At 38.1% G+C, this 21,459-nt stretch overlaps 1 protein-coding gene across 1 annotated transcript in view; it reads left to right on the plus strand.

Annotated features, from left to right (window-relative positions):
- Nucleotides 1-21,459, plus strand: part of LOC135203578 (fibroblast growth factor receptor-like 1) — a 262,550-nt gene that overhangs the window by 236,962 nt on the left and 4,129 nt on the right. Inside the window, exons 5-11 of the mRNA XM_064233335.1 lie at nt 1,428-1,614; nt 10,552-10,616; nt 13,184-13,288; nt 16,246-16,408; nt 16,822-16,943; nt 17,168-17,308; nt 21,231-21,333. Of these exons, the coding sequence (XP_064089405.1) occupies nt 1,428-1,614; nt 10,552-10,616; nt 13,184-13,288; nt 16,246-16,408; nt 16,822-16,943; nt 17,168-17,308; nt 21,231-21,333 (886 nt within the window). The remainder of the gene's footprint in view (nt 1-1,427; nt 1,615-10,551; nt 10,617-13,183; nt 13,289-16,245; nt 16,409-16,821; nt 16,944-17,167; nt 17,309-21,230; nt 21,334-21,459) is intronic.

Here is a 21,459-nt window from a genome sequence, read left to right on the forward strand (position 1 = left end):
AATTTGTGTCGGGAGAAAAGGGGGGAGGAAAGAAAGAAAGGAAGAAAGGAAAAAAAAAATTGAACATTCAAAAAAAAATAAAACGCCGGGAAAAAAACGGATGACGCTGGAGGGAAACGGTGGTGATCACTCATCATGCATATATTATTGTCACCGTCTCTCTCTCTCTCTCTCTCTCTCTCTCTCTCAGAAGTAGCAGCCGAAGCAGGCAGAGTCTGTAAAATCCATTATTATTAAATTTATATTCAAAAATCATCGATTGATTATTATTTTGATTATTATTCAAAATTAAACTTTATTATATTATTATTACTTACTTATTAGTTTATTATTATTATTCAAAAAATCGTGATTTATTTATTATTATTATTTAAAGTTTTTTTTATTATTATTATTATTATTCATTATAGGTAATTATTCAAAAATTCGTTGATTATTAGGATATTATTTATTATTAGTATTATTTATTATTATTATTGTTACAAAATCGTGATTATTATTACATTTTATTGATTTTTTATTATTTATTATTTAGTAGTAGGTAGGTGAGTAACAAAATCTTCAAACATCAACAACCTTTGACAATTCACCACCCGGCGTCACGCAAAGTGGCTTGGGGAAGGGGGGGGGGGGGGGTAAGGGGGGGGGGGGTAGGTTGCGGCAGGGTGGGGGACCACCCCAACGACGAAGGCGTCGAAATCGTGGTTATGTTTCGGGGTAACCAATTGGTTAATCGGGTATTGTGGTTGGGGGGCGGGGGGAACCGGGCGGGAACGGGTATTCTTCCCACCCCCCTCCCCCCCTACCCATATCATTTTCCGAATTACGGGGGGGGGCAGGAGCGGGCGGGGTTGGTGACGTGCCTGTTCGTTTTATTTAACCCTACGGGCGGTACTAAATTACAGTTAAGCTTTCCCCCCCCTCCCCCCCCCCTGGGGGAGGGCGGGGGGGCGGGCGGGGGGGGGGTGAGTAAAACTTTGGACCCATGGAGGGGAAGGGGACGATTCGTGGGGGCGGGGGAGACGTGTTTGCTGTTGCTGCTATTGTTGATAAGCCCCCCTTGATATTGACAGAGAGTGAGAAAATTTATGGACGGCACTCTTTGGTTGATTTTCTCTTTTCTCTTCTCTATCGCCCTACTCCCCTCTCTATCTCTCTCTCCTATCAAAATACAAAAACCACCCCATACACGCTCTTGCCCTCACATTTTTGATCGATGTGTAGTTTAGTACACTGCACGCTCTGATATACAAAAAACACAACCACACCACACCACCACACAAATTATAAGTTCCTCTTCCATAAACCTCCTACATAGCCCACGAGCAGCAACCGAACCCATGTAGCACATTTCAGGAATTGGTGCCTAAATTGTCTTCTCTAATTCAAAAATATTCTCTCTATAATGTTCCCCGTTTCTCCCGCAGGACGACGAGATCATTCCCGAAGAAGGGTGGGAGCGCATGCGCCTTCAGGGGCGCATCCTGAAGATCAAGGAGGTGACGGTTAACGACCAGGGGACTTATATCTGCACTGCCATCAACGGTTTCGGGAAAGAGACTTTCACCACTCATTTGAACTGTTCATGGTTGGGGAGGAGCTGGGATTTTATTCGTGAATTGTAAATCTCCTCCTCTACTTTATCTACTCTCTATCTATCTCTCTCTCTCTCTATCTATCTACTCTCTCTCCCTTTCTCTTCCTCTTCCTCTCCTCCGGGACCATTTGCGTTTCAACTGTTATTGGTTTAGGCACTGAAATTCGCTCTCTCTCTCCGGAGTGGACTTAACAAACGTCTTTGAGACATCCTCAATCCTTGTAAACTCCTTGGTAGCCTCTCTCATCATATAAGATTATTATATAGTATAATAATTATATATAGAGAATTAGTATAATATGATATATATATATGAATGAAATATGGTTTTCAGGTTTATAGAGTATTTTCTGTTTTCCTAAACAAATTTTCAAACATTTATATTCTTTCCTTGCAAGTATAGAAATATACCCTTGAAATCTCTCCTCTCTCCTCCTATCTTCTCTCTTCTCTTCTCAGGTCTTTCCGTAGTAAGCATGGCAAATAAAAATCGCATTACACTCGCAAATGATATTAGCATTATTATTTTCTAAAGCCTGATGATGCTGCTGCAGTCTGCAGTGACGTGTACGTATGTATGTGTGTGTGTGTGTGTGTTTGGTGGTATGGTGTTGGTGCGTAACTTCTTTGTTGTGTTTACAGGCTACCAGACATTCCAGGCCTTAGGCAAGAACATTTTTCTATTGTTTTATATATTTTTTTCCTCTCCTTTGGGAAACTTGGCATGGTTTTGTAATTACGAATTCTCTCTCTCTCGCTCGAGTTGCAAGAGAGAGAATTAGTTTTTTTTTTATTTCATTCCCCTTTTGTCTTCGGGGTTGCAGAATTTGGGAAGAGCAACAGTGTTGTGCATAAGTTGCAAATGTTGCAGGAAGTGAAGGAGGCTTCTAGCGTTACCAACTTGTATTCTGTTTCTGAGTTTTTTTTTCTTTTTTTTTTTTTTTTTTGGAGTAGTGGGAACTTAAAGTTGGGTTGATTCCCCATTAGACCGTTATTGGTTCAAAGTGGCAAAAAGTAGTTATTTTCCTTTTGTGAAACTCGGTTTTTTGAGAACTTAGGATTTTTCTGTTGAAGCTCTTATTTATTTATTTATTTATTTTTTTAGAGTTACTTAAAGTTGGTTGCTTCCCCTTGACCATCTGGTTAACACGCAAAAGTAGATTTTTTTTTCTGTGAAACTTAGTTTTTGTGAGAACTTAAGATTTTTCTGTTGAAGCTCATAGATTTTTTTGTAAAAGCTCTTAGATTTTTTGTAAAGCTCTTAGATTTTTTGTAAAGCTCTTAGATTTTTTTTATAAAGCTCTTAGATTTTTTGTAAAGCTCTTCGATTTTTTGTAAAGCTCTTCGATATTTTTGTAAAGCTCTTCGATATTTTTGTAAAGCTCTTAAGGGTTTTTATTTTTTTTATTGATGAATCGTGGTTTTTTTAGCAAATGGGTATTACGTTGTAATTTTTGTATTGACTTGAAAACTTGGTCTGTTTTTCTCTTAGGAACCGTATTTGGTTAAACAACGCGAAAAAGAGGTTTTCATCTTAAACTCTTCTGTTCTTTATTGAGAAACTTAAAGCTTTTCCCATATTGAAGCTGTTAGGTTTAATGTAATTATCAATTGTGAGTAATTTTTTTTCATCACTTGAATTGGTGTTTCTTGACCATTTGATTGAAAACGCAAATGTAGTTTTTCATAGGAAAATGTTCGTTTTTAAGAACTTACTTTTTTTTCATATTGAAGCTCTGACGTGTTATTTATGATTATAATTTATGTATATTAAAGTTGACATTTATATTGATCCATTTTGATAAATAGTTAAAATTGGGTAGTAAAAGCTTTATTTTTAATTTCTCCAACATTGACACGAATTGTTTTATTATTATTATTATTATTATTATTATTATTATTATTATACTTCTGACTGACGACGCCATAAATTACTTAATATACTTTATATGATGAGACACTCACATTGTTTATAAAGAAACTAGATAATTCATAGTCAAAACAATATTTGGTTTTGCAGTAACTCCTTTAGGGGAAATTGTTTTTGCATTTTGTAAGGATCCGGGGGTTTCGCGATGGGTGAATGGATGAAGATGAGAGAGAGAGAAAGGAATGTGAGAGAGAAGATAGGAGAGAGAAATGGAAGGGAGGTGTAAGAGAGGAGAGGAGAGGAGAGAGGAGGAGGACTTAGGATAATTCCCCTGTTAAGAAATAGGAACAAGCAGGAAACGCCGGGTCGGCGGGTGGGGGGGGTGCGCGTTGATTGTGGGCGGGGGGGGGATGGGGGACCCAGGGTGGGTACCACCGGGGTTTCCTTGAGCGTGGGGCAGGGTCTGACATGCTAGCCCTGACCCGAGTGGGGGCAACATGTTCCTTTTGACTTGCTTGGGCAAGAAGCATTGTTGTAAAAGATTTAGGTGAATTAACAGCGGCCTTTGTGCTAGCAGGGATGTTGGGTTAGGGGGGAGAATGACGTTTGATGGTGGAAAGGCGGGGGGAAGGGGAATGGGGATGGGGATGGATCGACCACGCAAACACAACACAAACACCACACACCACACACACACCCCCAACCCCACTATTATTTCCACCTTTCATACTCTCCCAAAAAGTGGGCTGGTCCGAGATTTTCGAAATTAAATCCGAAAAAACTGGAAATTTAATTTACTACTAATATTATTCACTAATTACTTTAATTTAACTCCTGCCAAATGTTAAATTTTAAGCTTTATCAATTTTATGGGAACTTGACTTTCTTTCGACAACGAACAAAATACAATAAATATAAATAATAGATATAGAATATGATAATATTATATTAAGATTATATAAGATATAACATATATTATTAGATGTAATAATATATCTATTATTTTTATTTTTATTTTATTTATATATATTTATATATGTATATAAAATAAATTATTATTACAAGTTTTTTGAGGATTTGAATGCAATTTTTCACGCAAAATGCCCTCCATCATCCGCCTCCACGGAACTCATATAACATTCCCACTTTGGAGAGGCGACCTGACGGGCATTTTGGTGTGGTGTGGGGGGGCTGGGCGGGGGCCGGTGGTAGGGGGTAGAGAGGGAGGGAACTGTTTAGCAAATGAATCTTCTGTAAACCAGTCCACCTTAATATTATAGGCACTTGCGTGTTCGTATGTCCATGTTTTAGTGTGTGTGTGTATATATATATATATCATCATATATATATATATATATATATATACTATATATAGATATATATATATGAAGATAAAGATAAAAGGCCCATAAAACACTATTTTAACGTTGTTCCTGATATTTTACTAGTGATCAGGAGCACAGAAGGAAGTGCTCGAAATATATGTTTGCAACGTTAAAAAAGTATTTTATGGGGCCTTCTATTTTCAATATTATACTGTTGTATTACAGTAAAAAGACATTCATATTATATATATATATATATATTATATATATATATATATATATATATATATATACAAATAAAGGTGTTTTTGCCACGAAGGAAAAAATGAAAAAGCGAGATAGCCGAGTACTTTCGGTCCTGTTCGGACCCTTTACTGAAGTTTGCCTTCAGTAAAGGGTCCGAACAGGACCGAAAGTACTCGGCTATCTCGCCTTTTCTTTTTTTCCTTCGTGGCAAAAAACCTTTATTTATACATAGCATCACGTTTTATATACTTCGTGATCAAGTTATTCATATATATATACATATATACATATATATATAATATAGGATTATCCTAAAAGGTTCCTACAGACATAAATAGTTCCCTTTCGGCTGGAACGCAGCAATATACAACATAACTTCCCCAGGCCGTCCTACATATCTCCCCGCTCTGTCGGGGAAAGGATATGCGAAAGGACCCACAGCAGCGCCGTCTGTAAATGGTATATTTCATGGTGCTGGCAAGAATAAAATTCCCACCCCGCCAGTTAGGGGGGAACTCCAGATAAAAAGAAATTCCCTAACAGTTTGTTGCAGGAGGGGGGCGGGAATCTTTTTTTCAAGTTGGAATACGACCGCGTAAGACCGATAAAAGCAGCGCCGCGATTTCTTTTCAGTGTTTGTCGGTTTTTTATTTTATTTTATTTTATTTTTTATGTATTTTATTGTCTCAGGTATTTCCAATAACATCTAGGGCTTTCGTAAAATTGGACAGGTACTTTTTGCAAAGGTGGTCGGGTCCCCCACCTGACCCGTAGGGGGTGTAGTGCCCTCTGTGCTCCTCACGCGTTGCCCTGTGGGCATTACTTTAGGCTCATTGCAGCGTCCCTTCCTTGGGCCCCTAGCTGCAACCCCTTGCATTCCTTTGACTGTACCTCCGTTTGTATTCTCTCTCTTCCATCTTACTGTCCCCGGCCCTCTCCAAGCAATTATTTTTTATATTGAAAGAGAGAGGTGGATGCTTGTATATCAAGTTTAAAGCGCACGCACAGAGAGAGAGAGAGAGAGATGAGAGGACGAGAGGAAGATGATGAGAAGGAGAGACGAGACAGAGAGATGGAGGAGGTCCAATCGCCCCCGAAAAATAAAAAAAAAAAAGAAAAGGCTATAGTGGTGCAGGTAAAACACCGTCCTAATCACTTTATTCCTCCCGATTGCTCCAAAGCAATTTCTCCCCAAACAGCACCAGACTATTTAATGTCATGAAAAGCGTTCCGCCTGCTTTATTTAACCCAAGAGCGACGACCACCACGGAGGACGGACCGGGAATACCGAGGAGAAAAAGAAAAAAAAAAGCTAAAAAATATAATCAAATTCTTTCCCCCGGAAATCATGAGCGTAGTAATAGGCCCGTTCATAAATGCATTTACCGCAGTCAAAAAACGGTTGTGGGGTTATTTAATCGTGCGTTGAACGAACCGTAGGCGCGTTCATTAAAACCCACAGAGAGAGAGAGAGAGAGAGAGAGAGAGAGAGAGAGAGAGAGAGAGAGAGAGAGAGAGAAATCACGCCTGGAATGTTATGGATTGGGCTGTGGGAATATTGTTGTAGTTGTGGTTGTTATTTGTTGTTGTTCGTTTTGTTTTTGTTTGTTTGTGTGGTGTTTTGACGTTGCATGGAACCAGTGGTTATTCAGCAACGGGACCAACAGCTTTACGTGACTTCCGAACCACGTTGAGAGTGAGCTTCTGTCACCAGAAATACACATCTCTAACCCCTCAGTGGAATGCCCGAGAATCGAACTCGCGGCCACCGAGGTGGCATGCCAAGACCATACCGATCACGCCACTGAGGCGCTTTGTTCGTTTTGAGTTGACAAAATATGGTGGAACAGTGGAGTTCTTTTGCTCCAGTCATCTTCCTGCCATGTATGCGCCTAACATTGATTCCCGCAGGGGTCCACTGTAGGCATTTACTTAAGGTTCCTTGCGAATTCCCTACTTTATAGTACCCCTAGCTGCCACAACCCCTTTTCATTCCTTTTACTGTACCTCCGTTCCTATTTCTTCTCTTCAGCGTTGCTGTCCAGCCTCTCTTCAATATTATTTCTTAGCGCAGCTGTGGGGTGTTCTCATTATTTTCTGGATTTCTTTGTTTTGCTGTCCAGCCTCTCCAACTCCCTCTTTTCAGTCTCTTAAAGGTTAAAAGGTCGAAAAAAAAAAGTATGAAATTACAGCCTAAATTGAATCACGCTAATTAAAAGTTTAAATATCTTGATGTCTATTGTATTTACGATTTAGCCGAATAGATATAGGCATAGAATTAAGTAAACTAGATAGTACGTTCATTTATTCAGACTAGATTTAGGCACAGAACACGAAAGGGGACCACTGCAAGACCCCGAGGTAGAAAGTTTATGAACGATCTCCGTTGGAAGCTTCGCAACGAATCTGACTCGCGTAGCTCAGTGGCGCCAATGTGGCAGATTCAAGAACTTCGTGAATGTGCTATATATTTTTCTTCCGAATTCATATCATATTCTTTCCTTCCTTCCCAACTAAGGACTGTCCCTCGCATCACGGAAGCAGCTGTTGATTTCGTGCATCTTTTCCCCTCCTCCCCCCCTCATCTTTTTTTCTCTCTCTCGATCGTTAATCATAGGACGTAGGTGATTTTGTCGTGCGTTATTTGAGGCGTTAATTGATTTTTTTTTCTCTCTCTCTGATGTCCCGGGCTAATTAATGCATTATTTTGAGAAAGCTTTCCCCTCCATATTTATTTCGTCTGATTCGAAGATTCCCAATTTTTTTTATCTTTTTATTTTTATTTTACTTGGCGCGGTTGAATGGCTCTCTCTCTCTCTATCTATCTCTCTCTATCTCTCTCTCTCTCTCTCTCTAAAAATCAGGAACAGAAAGGCAAATTGGGAGGTTTAAAATAATTCTCTTAATTGACGAAGAAATCCAATTTTGTGAATTCAGTGCTTTCCTGATGATGAGGAGAGAGAGCCCCTGGCGATATATATATTTTTTCTAATATCATTTTTTTCCTCCTGGTCCCCCGTTGTTTTCGATAGGGGCCCACTGTTTTTATTCTGAAAAAATGGTGCCTTTCTCTCCTCATCTGTAAAATTTTTTCATAGGTTGAAATCTGTCAGGAATATTTGGCATAGAATTCTTCCAGCCACTTTTTTTCAAAAAAAAACGAAAAAAAAAACGAACTGTTTTTGACATGGCTTTTATTTAATGCCCCAGCAGAACAGATGCTTAGAATATGCATACTAAGTTTTGAAGTCGCGTTTTGTTATTTATGCGATATTGTATATTTAGGCCTCTTTTCAGGTGATTTTTTTTTTAAATAAAAAAAACTGGATTTTCTTTGATTCACGTCACTGTAAATTGGATGCACTTGAAGACATGGCATACAGTGCCATCCTACAAGCAACTCTCTCTCTCTCTCTCTCTCTCTCTCTCTCTCTCTCTCTCTCTCTCTCTCTCACTATTAATTCTAAACAACTCTTGAAAAAGGTCTCTAGGATTTGTTTGTCGCAGGAAAGAGAGAGAGAGAGATAAAAGAAGAATTATTTATTGTTGTCCCTCCTCCTCCTCCTCCTGCTCCTGTCCACCTGCAAGGCTCCCAAATTCGGCCTTGATTTTTTAATATCTAGGACCGGCGAAGAAAGTTTAGGGAAGTCATTTTAAGGGGAGAGGGGGTAAGGGAGTGGAGGATGGGGGAGGGGAAAGGAGGTTTGGGGACCCGTAGGGGGGGGAGGGGGGGGAGGGCGGCCGCGGTTATCGTGGGGGTATGGGACAAGTACAAAAGGGAATTGAATCCCACAGTGTCGATGCTTGGGATATATAATTTTTATATTTCTTTTTCATTTTAATTGAGATGGCCTGGTCTGAGGAATTTATGTTAGAGGGAAATGAAAATACTCATGTTCCAAGTGACAAACACGGAAGGTTGATATATCCCATTAATGTTAAACCTTTTTTTTTTGTCGTAGATATATGACTAGGAGAGAATTTTCACCCATGCATGTCATTCAATTAACAAGCGCGTAAGTAAATTCAGCAGTGGTTCCTAAGTAGGCAATGAAATTCGGGAAGAGCGACTTTTATCGGTTCACTAAAATTCAAAGCACGAAGGTTTTATTCTGAGTTCCTCGAGGAAGTCAGAATACATTGAACTCTGCGGCACAGAAGCAAGACGTGTTTGTGCGTTTGTTGCTGCAACTAAGCCCCCTTCAACAAGGTGCATAATGATTTGTTCCTAAACATAAAACAAACCCTCGTTTTCTACATAGGGTCTTACCTTGCGAGCGAGAGCTCTGTACCCTTATGTAAAGAATTTCAGGTTTGCATGATGTGAAAAATAAAAAAAATATAAATTACTTTTAACAAATTTACCAAAAGTACAAAAATACAAGTTACTTTAACAATGTACTATTTTACAAACCAAAATCGATTGGTTGGAGCTAAGGTACAGTAATACAGTAATGTCAAATATACGAAATTCGTAGTGTATAAATTGTTCTGAACAGGGATTTGTAAAGAACTCTTATACAGGTTTTTTACCAATTTTTTTTTTTTTTTTTTTTTTTTTTTTTTTTTTTTTTTTTATAATTCCCTGCTAAAAAGTTGTCCATTCCGTTTCCATAAACACTTGACTCTGTGGTATACAGTGGCCAAAGTATAGTGCTTTAGTGCCTCGCCTAAATTTGGAACCAGTCCAGAAATCCTACTTGATCTGATTTGAAGAAGAAAATCGTAAACAAAGCAAATCACAACAGAAGCAGAAGCAGCAATCTTCCACCTTGGGCAGATAGATAGCGAGAGGGAGGCACGCTGTGTATATGTACTCCATACCAGCACCACTCATTTACATTATTCATTAACTCCTCCTCCTCCTCCTCCTCCTCCTCCTCCTCCTTCCTTTTCGAGGGTTAAATGGCTGAGAGAGTGAGAGTGGAAGAGGGAGAGGCGCTGCAACTTACACACTTGATCTGTTCAGTTTTACCGAGAGAGAGAGAGAGAGAGAGAGAGAGAGAGAGAGAGAGAGAGAGAGAGAGCATACAGTCATATGCCAGCGTCGGCATGAAATACTTGGCCATTTGTAGCTGACGTGTTGGTCGGGCTAATGAACAAACATAGCATGGATTGTGCCTGCAAGTACACTGGTATAAATATATATTTGCATATGTAATTTATTTACTGTCATTTTAGGCAGAGTGTACATGAACAAACGTTGCCTCAACAATGGATTAACTCGAGAAATATGTTTTTAATTCTCTACAGCTTTAGCAGCTCGTAAAAAAAAATCCGTGAATAGATGTAGTGTCGTGTGTGTGACTTACGTATAGTTTGTATGTGTATGTATGTATAGATTTTAGTTACGACAGAGGCGTAATTAATCACTCGATATTCTCATAAGAATAGTACAATTGACGATGATTATTTTCGCTAGCATTAACAATGCATAGCAAACACGTGCCTTTGTTTTTTTTTTTGTATTTTTTTATTAATTAATAATTATCAAACTTTTCTTTCATCTGCAGATCCTTTGTCGGCATCTTCTTCCTCTTCGTCAATCCCCGGTGGATTAGCTCCCGAATTCACTCAGGTAAGTTCATGATTCACTCAGGTGAGCGTCAACTTGATTGAAAGGGTTAAAAGTAACTGAGTTTTGATACAGACGCCTCTCCAGTTACCAACGAGTTCGTAATTGGATTTGTTCGTAAGTCCAACTTGATATACTCAAGAGTCAGTGCCTGCAGTATTATTTTTTTTATACTAAAACACAATACAACCACTGTACTGCATTTTATATAGAGTATTTTATTGAATAGGAGTTATATATAAAACCTAAATACATTAAATACAACTAATTATGATAATACAGTAAAGTTCAGTTTTAATTTATGATCGCGGTTATTCGTATCTCTGAAAGTTTTTGAGTAGAGGAGCGTCTCTGTTTTGAAGAATCAATTTGAAGAAAAAAATGATGCTTTTCACGGCACAAACGCTAATTTAATTGTCAGAGAGAGTTTTGCGCTTTTAAATGATTTAATCGTCGTAAATTGTGTCAATAAAAATCTCGAAATAATAATTATGTTTTGTTTGTCATCGAAAGTGCGTTAGACTTTGGGGAAACGTATGCAAAACAAAATCAATTTTGTGAACTTAAAAGAGTTATTGTTAACAAAATAATAATAACAGCTAGTGCAAGCGGCTTGGTAATACAAAGGGTTCGAAGTGAGAAATTGTATGTTGCTTATATAGGTGAATTACATTACCTATTATTATTTTTATTATTATTATATTATTCAGAAGGAGAACCCTATTCGTATGGAACAAAGACACCAAATGGGCCACTGACTTGAAATTCTTTGGGCTTCCAAAGTATATTATGGTGTTCATTAGAAAGAAGTAAGGGAAGGTAAGAGGAAATACAGAAGAAAGAAGAGATCTCGCATATTATAAAAAGAAATTGTAAATTAACAAATGGAAGATTTGAACGAGAATGAAGGAAAGGATAAAAAAAACTTGTTCAATCGAGAATAATTAAACTTATTTTAATCAATGAAAGATTGAACGAGAATGAAAAAAACTTTTATTTTTATCAATGAAACATTGAACGAGAATAAAAAAAAAACTTGTTTTCGTCAATGAAAGATTGAAAGAATAAAAAAAAAACCCTTATTTTTATCAATGAAAGATTGAACGAGAATGATATAAACCTTATTTTGGTCAATGAAAGATTGAACGAGAATGAAAAAACTTTTATTTTTATCAATGAAAGATTAAACTATAATAAAATAAACCTTATTTTTATCAATGAAAGATTGAACGAGAATGAAAAAACTTTTATTTTTATCAATGAAAGATTAAACTATAATAAAATAAACCTTATTTTTATCAATGAAAGACGAGAATGAAAAAACTTATTTTTATCAATGAAAGATTAAACTATAATAAAATAAACCTTATTTTTGTCAATGAAAGATTGAACGAGAATGAAAAAACTTTTTTTTTTATCAATGAAAGATTAAACTATAATAAAATAAACTTTATTTTTATCAATGAAAGATTAAACTATAATAAAATAAACTTAATTTTTGAAAATAAAAACCTTATTTTGTCAATGAAAGATTGAACGAGAATGAAAAAACTTTTATTTTTATCAATGAAAGATTAAACTATAATAAAATAAACCTTATTTTTGTCAATGAAAGATTGAACGAGTGAAAAAACTTTTATTTTTATCAATGAAAGATTAAACTATAATAAAATAAACTTTATTTTTATCAATGAAAGATTGAACGCGAATGAAAAAAAACCTTATTTTTTATCAATGAAAGATTGAACGAGAATGAAAAAAAATCTTAGTGTTATCAATGAAAGATTGAAAGATTATAAAAAAAAAACTTATTTTTATCAGTGAAATATTGAACGAGAATTTTTATCAGTGAAATATTGAACGAGAATGATAAAAACCCGTATTTTCATCAATGAAAGATTGAAAGAGTAAAAAAAATCTTATCAATGAATGATTTAAAAAAAAAAATCTACCAATGAGCACTGCGGTAATTCGTGAGCAAATAGCGTTAGCTGTGAAACGTCAACGCTTAATGAAGCGAAAAATAATGCGAGAGAGAGAGAGCGACTTAATCCAGGACGTTCTAAGTTGATTATTCAAATGAGTGGTGTCGTGCCATGAACTCACTTCTCCGAGAGGTTTTCCTGTATAGTAGTGGGTTACAGTGAGGCCGGCGGTTGATCTTCTGGTCATTGTTGGCTGGAACTGCTATTTCATCCATCTAGTTTCGTGTTCGGGAATTATATTTTCAGGACCAGAAATAGGCACTTCTTGTAAGATACGCTTTATAAAGTTAAGATACATTTTAGTATCGTGCCTAAAGGGATTTTTTTACGCACAGCTGAGGAAAGGAATACATTTAATTCATATACTGTTAAACTTAAATACAGCGTTGCCGTCTGGCTAACGCGTAACGCGAACCACATTCCACCAGAGCAGTCCATGTGGAATTCACCACACCAGAATACAGGCCAAATTCACGACGAACTTCTCTGAAACTCAGTGACTGAGATAGAATATGCAAATCTGTCCCCTCTTACTTTGAATGTGCCATAATCATCAAGGACCTTCTTTTATTTTTTATCCCACAGCTCTTGCCTCCAGCTCCTGGAATTCTGGACAAACTGGCCGGCCACAACATCAAGCTGAAGTGTCAGGTCACTGGAGTTCCCGAACCCACCGTTACGTGGCTCAAGGTTGGTCCTCTTTTATTTTTATTTTTTTGCATTTTTATTGTAATTGGAAATTGGAACGTAGAATTTAGGCTAAAGGCCCTGCAAGTGCTGGGGGCGACCTATGAGTGAGGTCGTTCAGTGGTGATAGGGAAACAGAGTAGAAAGGTTTGAAAGGTGTAACAGGAGGAAAACTGATAGTAGGAGGGTTTGAAAGGTGTAACTGGAGGTAAACCTTTCGCAGTTGCAATATGCAACAATTGTTAAGAGTGGAGGGTTCAGGAAAGTAAGATAGAAGAGAGAGAACATGAACGAAGGTACAGTAAATGGAATGCAAGGGGGTTGCAGCCAGGGGGAGCCATGGAATGGACGCTGGCGAACAACCTTAGAGTAATTCTGTACAGTCCACTATGCATTTTCATTGTATATCTCGTCTCTGTACGAAACTTCAGTCGAGCCCAGAGAATCCACAATGATTGACAACTAACCGAATGTTGTATTTATGGGCAGTGAAGATACTGGACTTCCTTCTTAAGGCTCACTGCATAGTGTTCGCATCAAGGTTGTATAGGAGAAGGAAAGTTTGACTTTTGTTTTTTGTTTTCTTTTATTTCATCCATTGTTTACAAACATAAGCATGTTTATCTTGAACAACGTTTGGTTGTATTTTCCATAATTATTTGACAAATGAATAATCATACGTGGGGTACTGTATTTTATGTTTTTGTTATTATTATTGTTAGCCCACCTTTGCAAGGCACTTAATTTCCAGTGGTAATAATCCCCCCCCCCCCCCCTTCTCTTTTAAGAACTTCACTAGGTCAAAAATGCATTCAAAAAGCCAGTGTAGCCATACAGTTAGATACTCTTAATGTTTACGAGGTTGAAACATGTTTACTAAACATGTTTAAAGGTTTTAGCCCACAGAGAGAGAGAGAGAGAGAGAGAGAGAGAGAGAGAGAGAGAGAGAGAGAGAGAGAGAGAGAGTCTCCATGCGCAATGAGTCTACGAGTGCAACGTATAGAGCACAAGTATTTTTAAACTCACAAAAAATGAAAAGAATAAAAAATAATAATAAAAAAAACGTTGGCGAGTCTTCATTCTGCAGAATATCGCTGAGGAAAAAAATAATCCATTTAAATAAAAAAAAAAAAAAAAAAACTGCATTCCCCTCCTTTCGTCCCATTACGCCCCTGGGAAGTGGTTCTGGCAGAATCGACAAACAAGCTGAGAACGAGGACGCAACATGGCAGTAGTAGTACTACATGAAAGGCGAAAACAGTTGAGCAGCGGAGAGGAGAGAGAGAGAGAGAGAGGGAGAGACTCTCTTCGGCCGTAGTACACAATGGTAATGAAGATGGATAGAGTATCCTCTCGTGTCACAATCCAAATGGATCACTGGCGAACGAACGAACGAACGCTACACGCAACGAACGGCGGGCCTCTGGGTGTTTTACATACTCTCTCTCTCTCTCTCTCTCTCTCACATTACGTGTCCATGGGATGGGGAACTGGCAAGAGCGTATTGTTTTTAACGGAGGTGCAGATGTGGCGATAGACTTCTCGGGAGACGCGAGGGTGATGGAGTGGAAAGGAAGGAAGAAAGGAGGAAGGGAGCAGAGAGAAAAATGAAGTGTTTAAAAAAAAACAATTTGGAAAAAAAAAAGAGAGAGACAAATGAGTAAACGAGGAGCAGGCATTTCGTTGTTCGTCTCAAGAGGGAGGGTCATAGACAGACTTTGTCCTCAGCATCGATTCGCATTTTAAAAAAAAAAGTGCCACATTTTTGCTTGGCTTATCCAGACTAGATCTTATTAACGTATATGGAAAAGCATTGGCATAGTTACAAACGAAGAACAAAAATGATAAAATATAGCAGGCACTCGTATGGTGGATTCGTAGATACAAGGTAAAATAATTATTGCGTGGTAAAATAAATATGGCAGATACACGAAATACAACTTTAATATTATTTACTCAAGGAAAAATTCTTGATAGTTAGGACGAAAGCTTATGTGTGATGGTTACGTAAATATTTTGTAGATACGTTTGATCTACGAAGAAGAAAATGAAGAGGAATATGTCAAAAGCACCTGTTAGGTTTATAAAAAGATATTTCGGTCGATACACGAAGGAGAAACTAAGGGAAAAGATCAAACGGTGGAGGAAGAGGAGGAGGAGGAGGATGACTCCTACTACCTACCTGTCAAGGGGACTTCCTCCCCCTTGTATTTGCAACCAACAATTTGGATGCAAATGGGATCAACGGGAAACCTATTGGAGAATCGGAACCTTCTGCTAATGAACGTGCGCTGTCCCTCCCGTTTTTATCACCCTCCCTTCTCCCCCCCTCCCCTTTCTTCCTTCCTTGAAAGTTTAATTTAATTTTCCACTGACTTGTGTATTTTTCGTTCACCACACTTTCAATTGTTGGAACTGGTCTTTAGGCTATGAAAAAAATTAAATTTGGTTGAAGTGTGTTTGTGAGTGTATGTGTGTGTATGGGTATAAGCAGGAGGGTGCCCTTAGAGAGAGAGAGAGAGAGAGAGAGAGAGAGAGAGAGAGAGAGAGAGAGAGAATATAAATTCCAGTGTTCTCCAGCATAAAGGAGTAGTTACCAAATTATGCAATTTAGGCGTAACACTGACTTTCTAATGCATTTTACTAATTGTTATGTCAAGTTTTTGAGCTCGTCAGAATCCTGACGGACACCAGACAAGAGTAAATGACAGTATAATTATCCAATCAAATAATCCCATGTAGTGAAATGTTGATTAATCACCTCTACAAGATCCAAACTGGTCACTGTTTATTGTGCCATGACTTTAGTGTATAGAGTAAGGCAATTTATTTATTCATGGATAATGCAGATGCAGTGTTCATTTGTATATGGTTATCGCAAATCCAGTGTTCAGTTTCATGCGGGAAAAATGTATTTTAGTTTAAAGAATCGTTTAATTCTACGACTTGAAATGTTTCAGGACGGCCAAGAGCTCCACGAGGGAAAATTACGGGGTGAGTCACGCCTCACCCGCCATTATCTACAGCTGGTGGAGTTGCAGCCTCAGGATGCTGGGATCTACACATGTGCTGCTGTCAATCCTCTTGGGGTGGTCACTGCAAACTGGACTGTGCAAGTTATAGGTAAGGTTATTTTACCCATGACAGGAAGGGTTGTCACTTGCCTTGCTTTGAAAAATTACATTTATGCCTTAAAATACATAATGCTTTCATTGGGAGTCTCAAATACAGTACAGTATTTTTGTAATAAATAATTTCTTTTTCTTCCTCTGTATGTCCCTCTGCCTTCTGTTACTTCTTTGGAATAAACCATAATATTCTTTGGAAGCTCGAATTTAAAGTCAGTGGCCCCTTTGGTGGGGTTCTTCCATATGACTAGGGCTCATCTTTTGAATAATAATAGTAATAATAATTGTTTCACAGAATATTTTAGTAAAGCTAGTATAAATGGTTAGTTACGTTTTTATAGTTTTTGTGGATCTTTGTTGTTTGTGAATAACAATTTTTGTCTTTCACATCCAATTTTTCTTTTGCAGATCAACCTCGCCCAAAGGAGCCAGAATTTTACCCACAGGATCCACAGAACACAACAGTTGTGGCAGGAGAACCAGCAACTCTCCAGTGCCGTGGCAACTCTGAAGCCACCCCACATATAAAGGCAAGTATTTCAAGAATCCATGAATTCATATTATGAATGAATGCAGTATGTGTTATACTGTGCTTGATATTAAAAGTATGCAAGTGCAAACAGTTTACCTAGTATTCAGTTTAAGGGTACAATAACATTTTTGAGAAAAGATGCTTATTACATAAAGAAGTGCATGAAGCAACACTAAGAAATTCAGTATAGTAAACATTTTATTTTAAAATTTTGCCTTGTAGTGGTTACGTCGATTGGAAGATGGTTCTGTTGAAGCTGACCACATCCCAGAGAACGAAACGCTCAATTGGAAGGGCCACCGTTATGTTGTTTTGCAAGCAACTCAAGTTCTGAATCCAGGAGATGGATCTTTCTACACCAAGGTAATTACCTCAAAATAGTCTCATACAAATCAGTATAATAAATACCTTAAGAAAAATTTGGTAGAATATTTTTCAATGCGAACCTGCTTTTAAAGAAAAAAAGTGCTTACTGCCACATTAATACTTTTCAGTCCTGAATCATAATGAAACCCATTCTGTAAAATTTCCACAGTATTACCTGCTTTATTAACATACATAGCTCATCAAGGAGAGCACACTTTTGCACCATCTGTCGAGCATTTTCAGAATTTAGAAGACTTCCTCTCCTCCTTCCTCCTGACTTTTGAATTGCACAGTACATTCCAACCTATTGCTCCCCTTTCTTTATATATGACTGAACCTTCTCAAAACCTATAGAAATCAACTTTTCATTCTATTTTCACTGCTTCAACTTCTTGGCTTCCAATCCCTCACCACCTTATTCGTGGTGCCAACTTTTCTTGTAAGCACTTGCAGACATTTTCACTAGTTACAATGTTTTTCTTTATCCCTAACCAGTACTGTATCATCCACAAACATCAGTGCTGTAATTCCAAGTTCCATTTACAGCCCATTTTTCCCCATAACTTTGCACCAATTCCTCATCATTATTGAAAATCAATACTGGGCTAAAAATCCTGCTGTCATCCAAAAAGGTGTCAGAAAACATACTACCTTGTAACATATCAGAATTGTATTTATTTGATATCAGACAGGGAAATATCATGGAGTTACAATAAATAAACCCTACAAGCGAGGCCAATAACTGAACACGGCAAAATTTTTATAAAAGTTCAAGCATTTTTAACTACAAAATATAAGCAGAAAATTTTTGCCATAAATTACTGTAGATAGATAGACAGAAGTTTATTTACCACAACATATACAGTTATTAACATTAAAAGCTCTTGAACAATGTCCAACGAAAGTACATCAAACCGCAAATATTTTGTATTTTGAACTGCTTGCTCGAACATAACATACATAATTGATTAAGAGTATAAACATAAAGAATATATTAATTTCTAATATGCTTAAATTACAAATGCTAGATGGGCTTTCTTGGAATTTAGAAGCTGCTACATGTAATTTTAAAGTTTCTAGAGAAAACTATTCTTTTATACAAAACAATCTATTGTACTGAAAACGCAACCCATCAGTCTGAATGAGACCAAGAATGCAGTCAAAAAGAGCAACTGCTCACACTTGTACCATGGACTCATCAGTGACTCTCAGACTTAATTATGAGTGTCTGATGGAGTCAGAAGAGAAATTGGCAAGTACCAAAATGCTTTCTCCTGAGGTACTTAAAATAATGGAACACTTACGGTAAAGTATGAAGTTTGCATTTGGTAAGTTGTTACACGAATTGACCAACCATCCTGGTGATATTTGGATGTGCCTAACTCAAAGACTCGCATCACGTACTGATGTACGATAAGTGAGAAAGGGAAGGTTAGGGAGGCTTCTACTCTGAAAGGTAACACTTCACCTGCCATCTAATGGTCTAATACATCCTCAATCCCTCCCTTGGGCATCACATCTAAGGCCAAGGGCAGTACATAAACAAAAATCTTAACTCAAAGAGTTTGAACTGCCCATTGACAAAATTTGTGACCTTTAATGTTGAGGGGGCCTAAACCTCTTGGACAGTCACTCTTACCAGACTAACTTTGTTCTCTGCATAAAGCCGGAGAATGACATGCCAAGCCCGAAAGATACAGACTGGAAAAAGGAATTTCTCATTTGGCCTGTAGATAAGAACAGTCTGGAGTAGTCATTATCTTAAGGACTTAGTTCTCTTAAACAGCTGTGCGTGGGTCTTGTTAGACACAGTCAGATTATCTTTCAGATCCTTAGTAACAGATAAGGTCAGAATGGCTGTCAGCGTCATGGTTGCATAATCTAGAATTAAAAAGGAAAACAAAAAAAGTCCATGTTAACTTCGCCTCTGGTGTGACTAACACTATTGGATTGTGCACACAGCTCGTAACCATATAAGACAATGCCAAGGCCTAAAGAAATGCTACCTACATATTACATTTTCTAAGGAAAGATTCTGGAAGTAGCCTGTAGAGGTTCATTGGTGCTCCGCTCAGCTCATGTAGCAGTGGAGACGAGTCTCATTTAGGCAGCTGAATCATTCTCCATGATAAGTCATTTCTTGAAATGATACTGATGTACTGTAATTTTTGTCCCATAGCTGGCAGCAAGGGAGTTCCATGGGTAGACTTGAAATTAGCTCCAATATCGCTGGTGATATACTTAGGGACTCAGTGCCAACTGACCAAGTTTATTAAAGCCTGCGCACAACTTTCCACTGTCTGCTATTTGACAGGTATTGCGTCAAGCCATCTGGTATTCCAGTCAATGATTGTGAAGAGATATCTGTACCCCTCTGATGGGGGTAGGGGTCCTATTATGACGACATGAATGTAGGCAAGGTGTCACTCCATTGTATTGAATTGTCCTATCCCTGACTGTATGCCTCATGACCTAGGATGTTTGGCAGAAGAGACATTCTCAAGCCAATTTCTTGATGTCCGACATCATGGCCTACCTGATGTGTATCATTCCGACAGGATAAAAGTGGTGGAACGGCCAAACAGGTGTGACAGATCATGCCATCCTTCTGGGCTTCTGCGATCTTGGGATATGATAACCTGATCTGGACGGCATTGATGGTATTTCTGGAAAGGGCGTCTGCGACATTGTTGTAAGAGCCCTAAAGTTACCTGATGGTGCTGGAGAACTCTGATGTTGCAGACAGGTGACGCTACTGCCACACTGACCAACAGTCTCTTGATTTTGGTGAAGGCATGGACAAAGGGTTGATAGTCCGTTTGCACCACAAACACCTGTCCCTTTAGCATGTGTCAAAATGGCGAATAGCCCAGTGGACTGCCAGCAACTGTTGAGCATGGAGTATTTCTGTTCTGCTAGAGATAGCTTTTTGCTAAAGAATGCCAATGGCCAGCGACCTTCGTCTGTATCCTGCTCAAGTACTGTGCCCATCGCTGTGTTACTTGATCAGTTGTCAGGGTTAGGGACCTACAGGATAGAGGAAACATCAGTGTTGCTGCAGAACTCAGGACTTTTTTGGCTTGAAAAGCCATCTCTTATTTGTCAGACCAACATAAAGATTTTGGTTTTCCCTTTAGCAACCATATAAAGGGGACATGATTTAAACTAAGTTGGGTATGAATCAGCGGTGATAGCTTGGACCTGCGTCAGGAGGGGGTTTTGACGCCTTACATCCTTCATGTGCTCTTTATATTTGGGGCTGAATATCAGGATATGGTCAACATAAACAACACAGCAGGGCAGTTCTCCCAGTATCTCGTCCATAAGGCATTGGAAGGTTGAAACGGCTGTAGTCGAAGGTGTATGTCCCAAAGGGGGTTATGATATCGGTGTTTTCTATATCTTCTTTTGCTACCAGGACTAAGTAGTACCCCTTCAATAGGTCAATTTTTGTGAATACTTTGGCAGCTTCCAGCATGTTTGTTTTGTCGGTGATGGTAGGCAGGGGTATCTGTCTGGTATTGTTCTGACATTGTGTTGTCAGTAGGTACAACAGGGCCAATTTGTACCATCTGCTTTAGGTACCATGTGAAGTAAGGACACCTATGGGCTGGAGTCTTTTCTGGCAGATTCCTGCCTGTTCCATGTCATGGAATACTTGTTTGGCACAGGCTTGTTTGTCCTGGGCCAAACGTGTGAAGCGCACATGGACTGGGGGGGGGCCTTTGGTGATGTGATGCTTGATGTGGTGTTTTGTCGGGACGTTTCATGACGGCGAAGAATGGCTCAATATGATTGATGGATTTATGGGAGAAATTTATAAAATGTGAAATATACAATATATGTACTACAGTATACAACAGTATTACTCTTATTTAAATTTACTAAAACTATGTTAACACAAATATTTCATTTGCAGCTTGTAATTCCAAAAGTTACTCTACAAGACACAGGTGTTTATGTATGCACTGCTACAAGCAAATTTGGACTCGCCTACCGACAAGCTAAGCTTTCAGTTCTAAGTAAGTTATTGCCCTTATGAAAATATATTCTATTCTGTTTTGCTTTAAATTTGGCAATTTTGTAAATATTGAACTTCACAGCAAATGGGAAAAAATATGAATATATTAAGTGTACATTGAATCTCT

Source organism: Macrobrachium nipponense, chromosome 24, assembly GCF_015104395.2.
Source record: "Macrobrachium nipponense isolate FS-2020 chromosome 24, ASM1510439v2, whole genome shotgun sequence".
NCBI classification, from domain to species: domain Eukaryota; kingdom Metazoa; phylum Arthropoda; class Malacostraca; order Decapoda; family Palaemonidae; genus Macrobrachium; species Macrobrachium nipponense.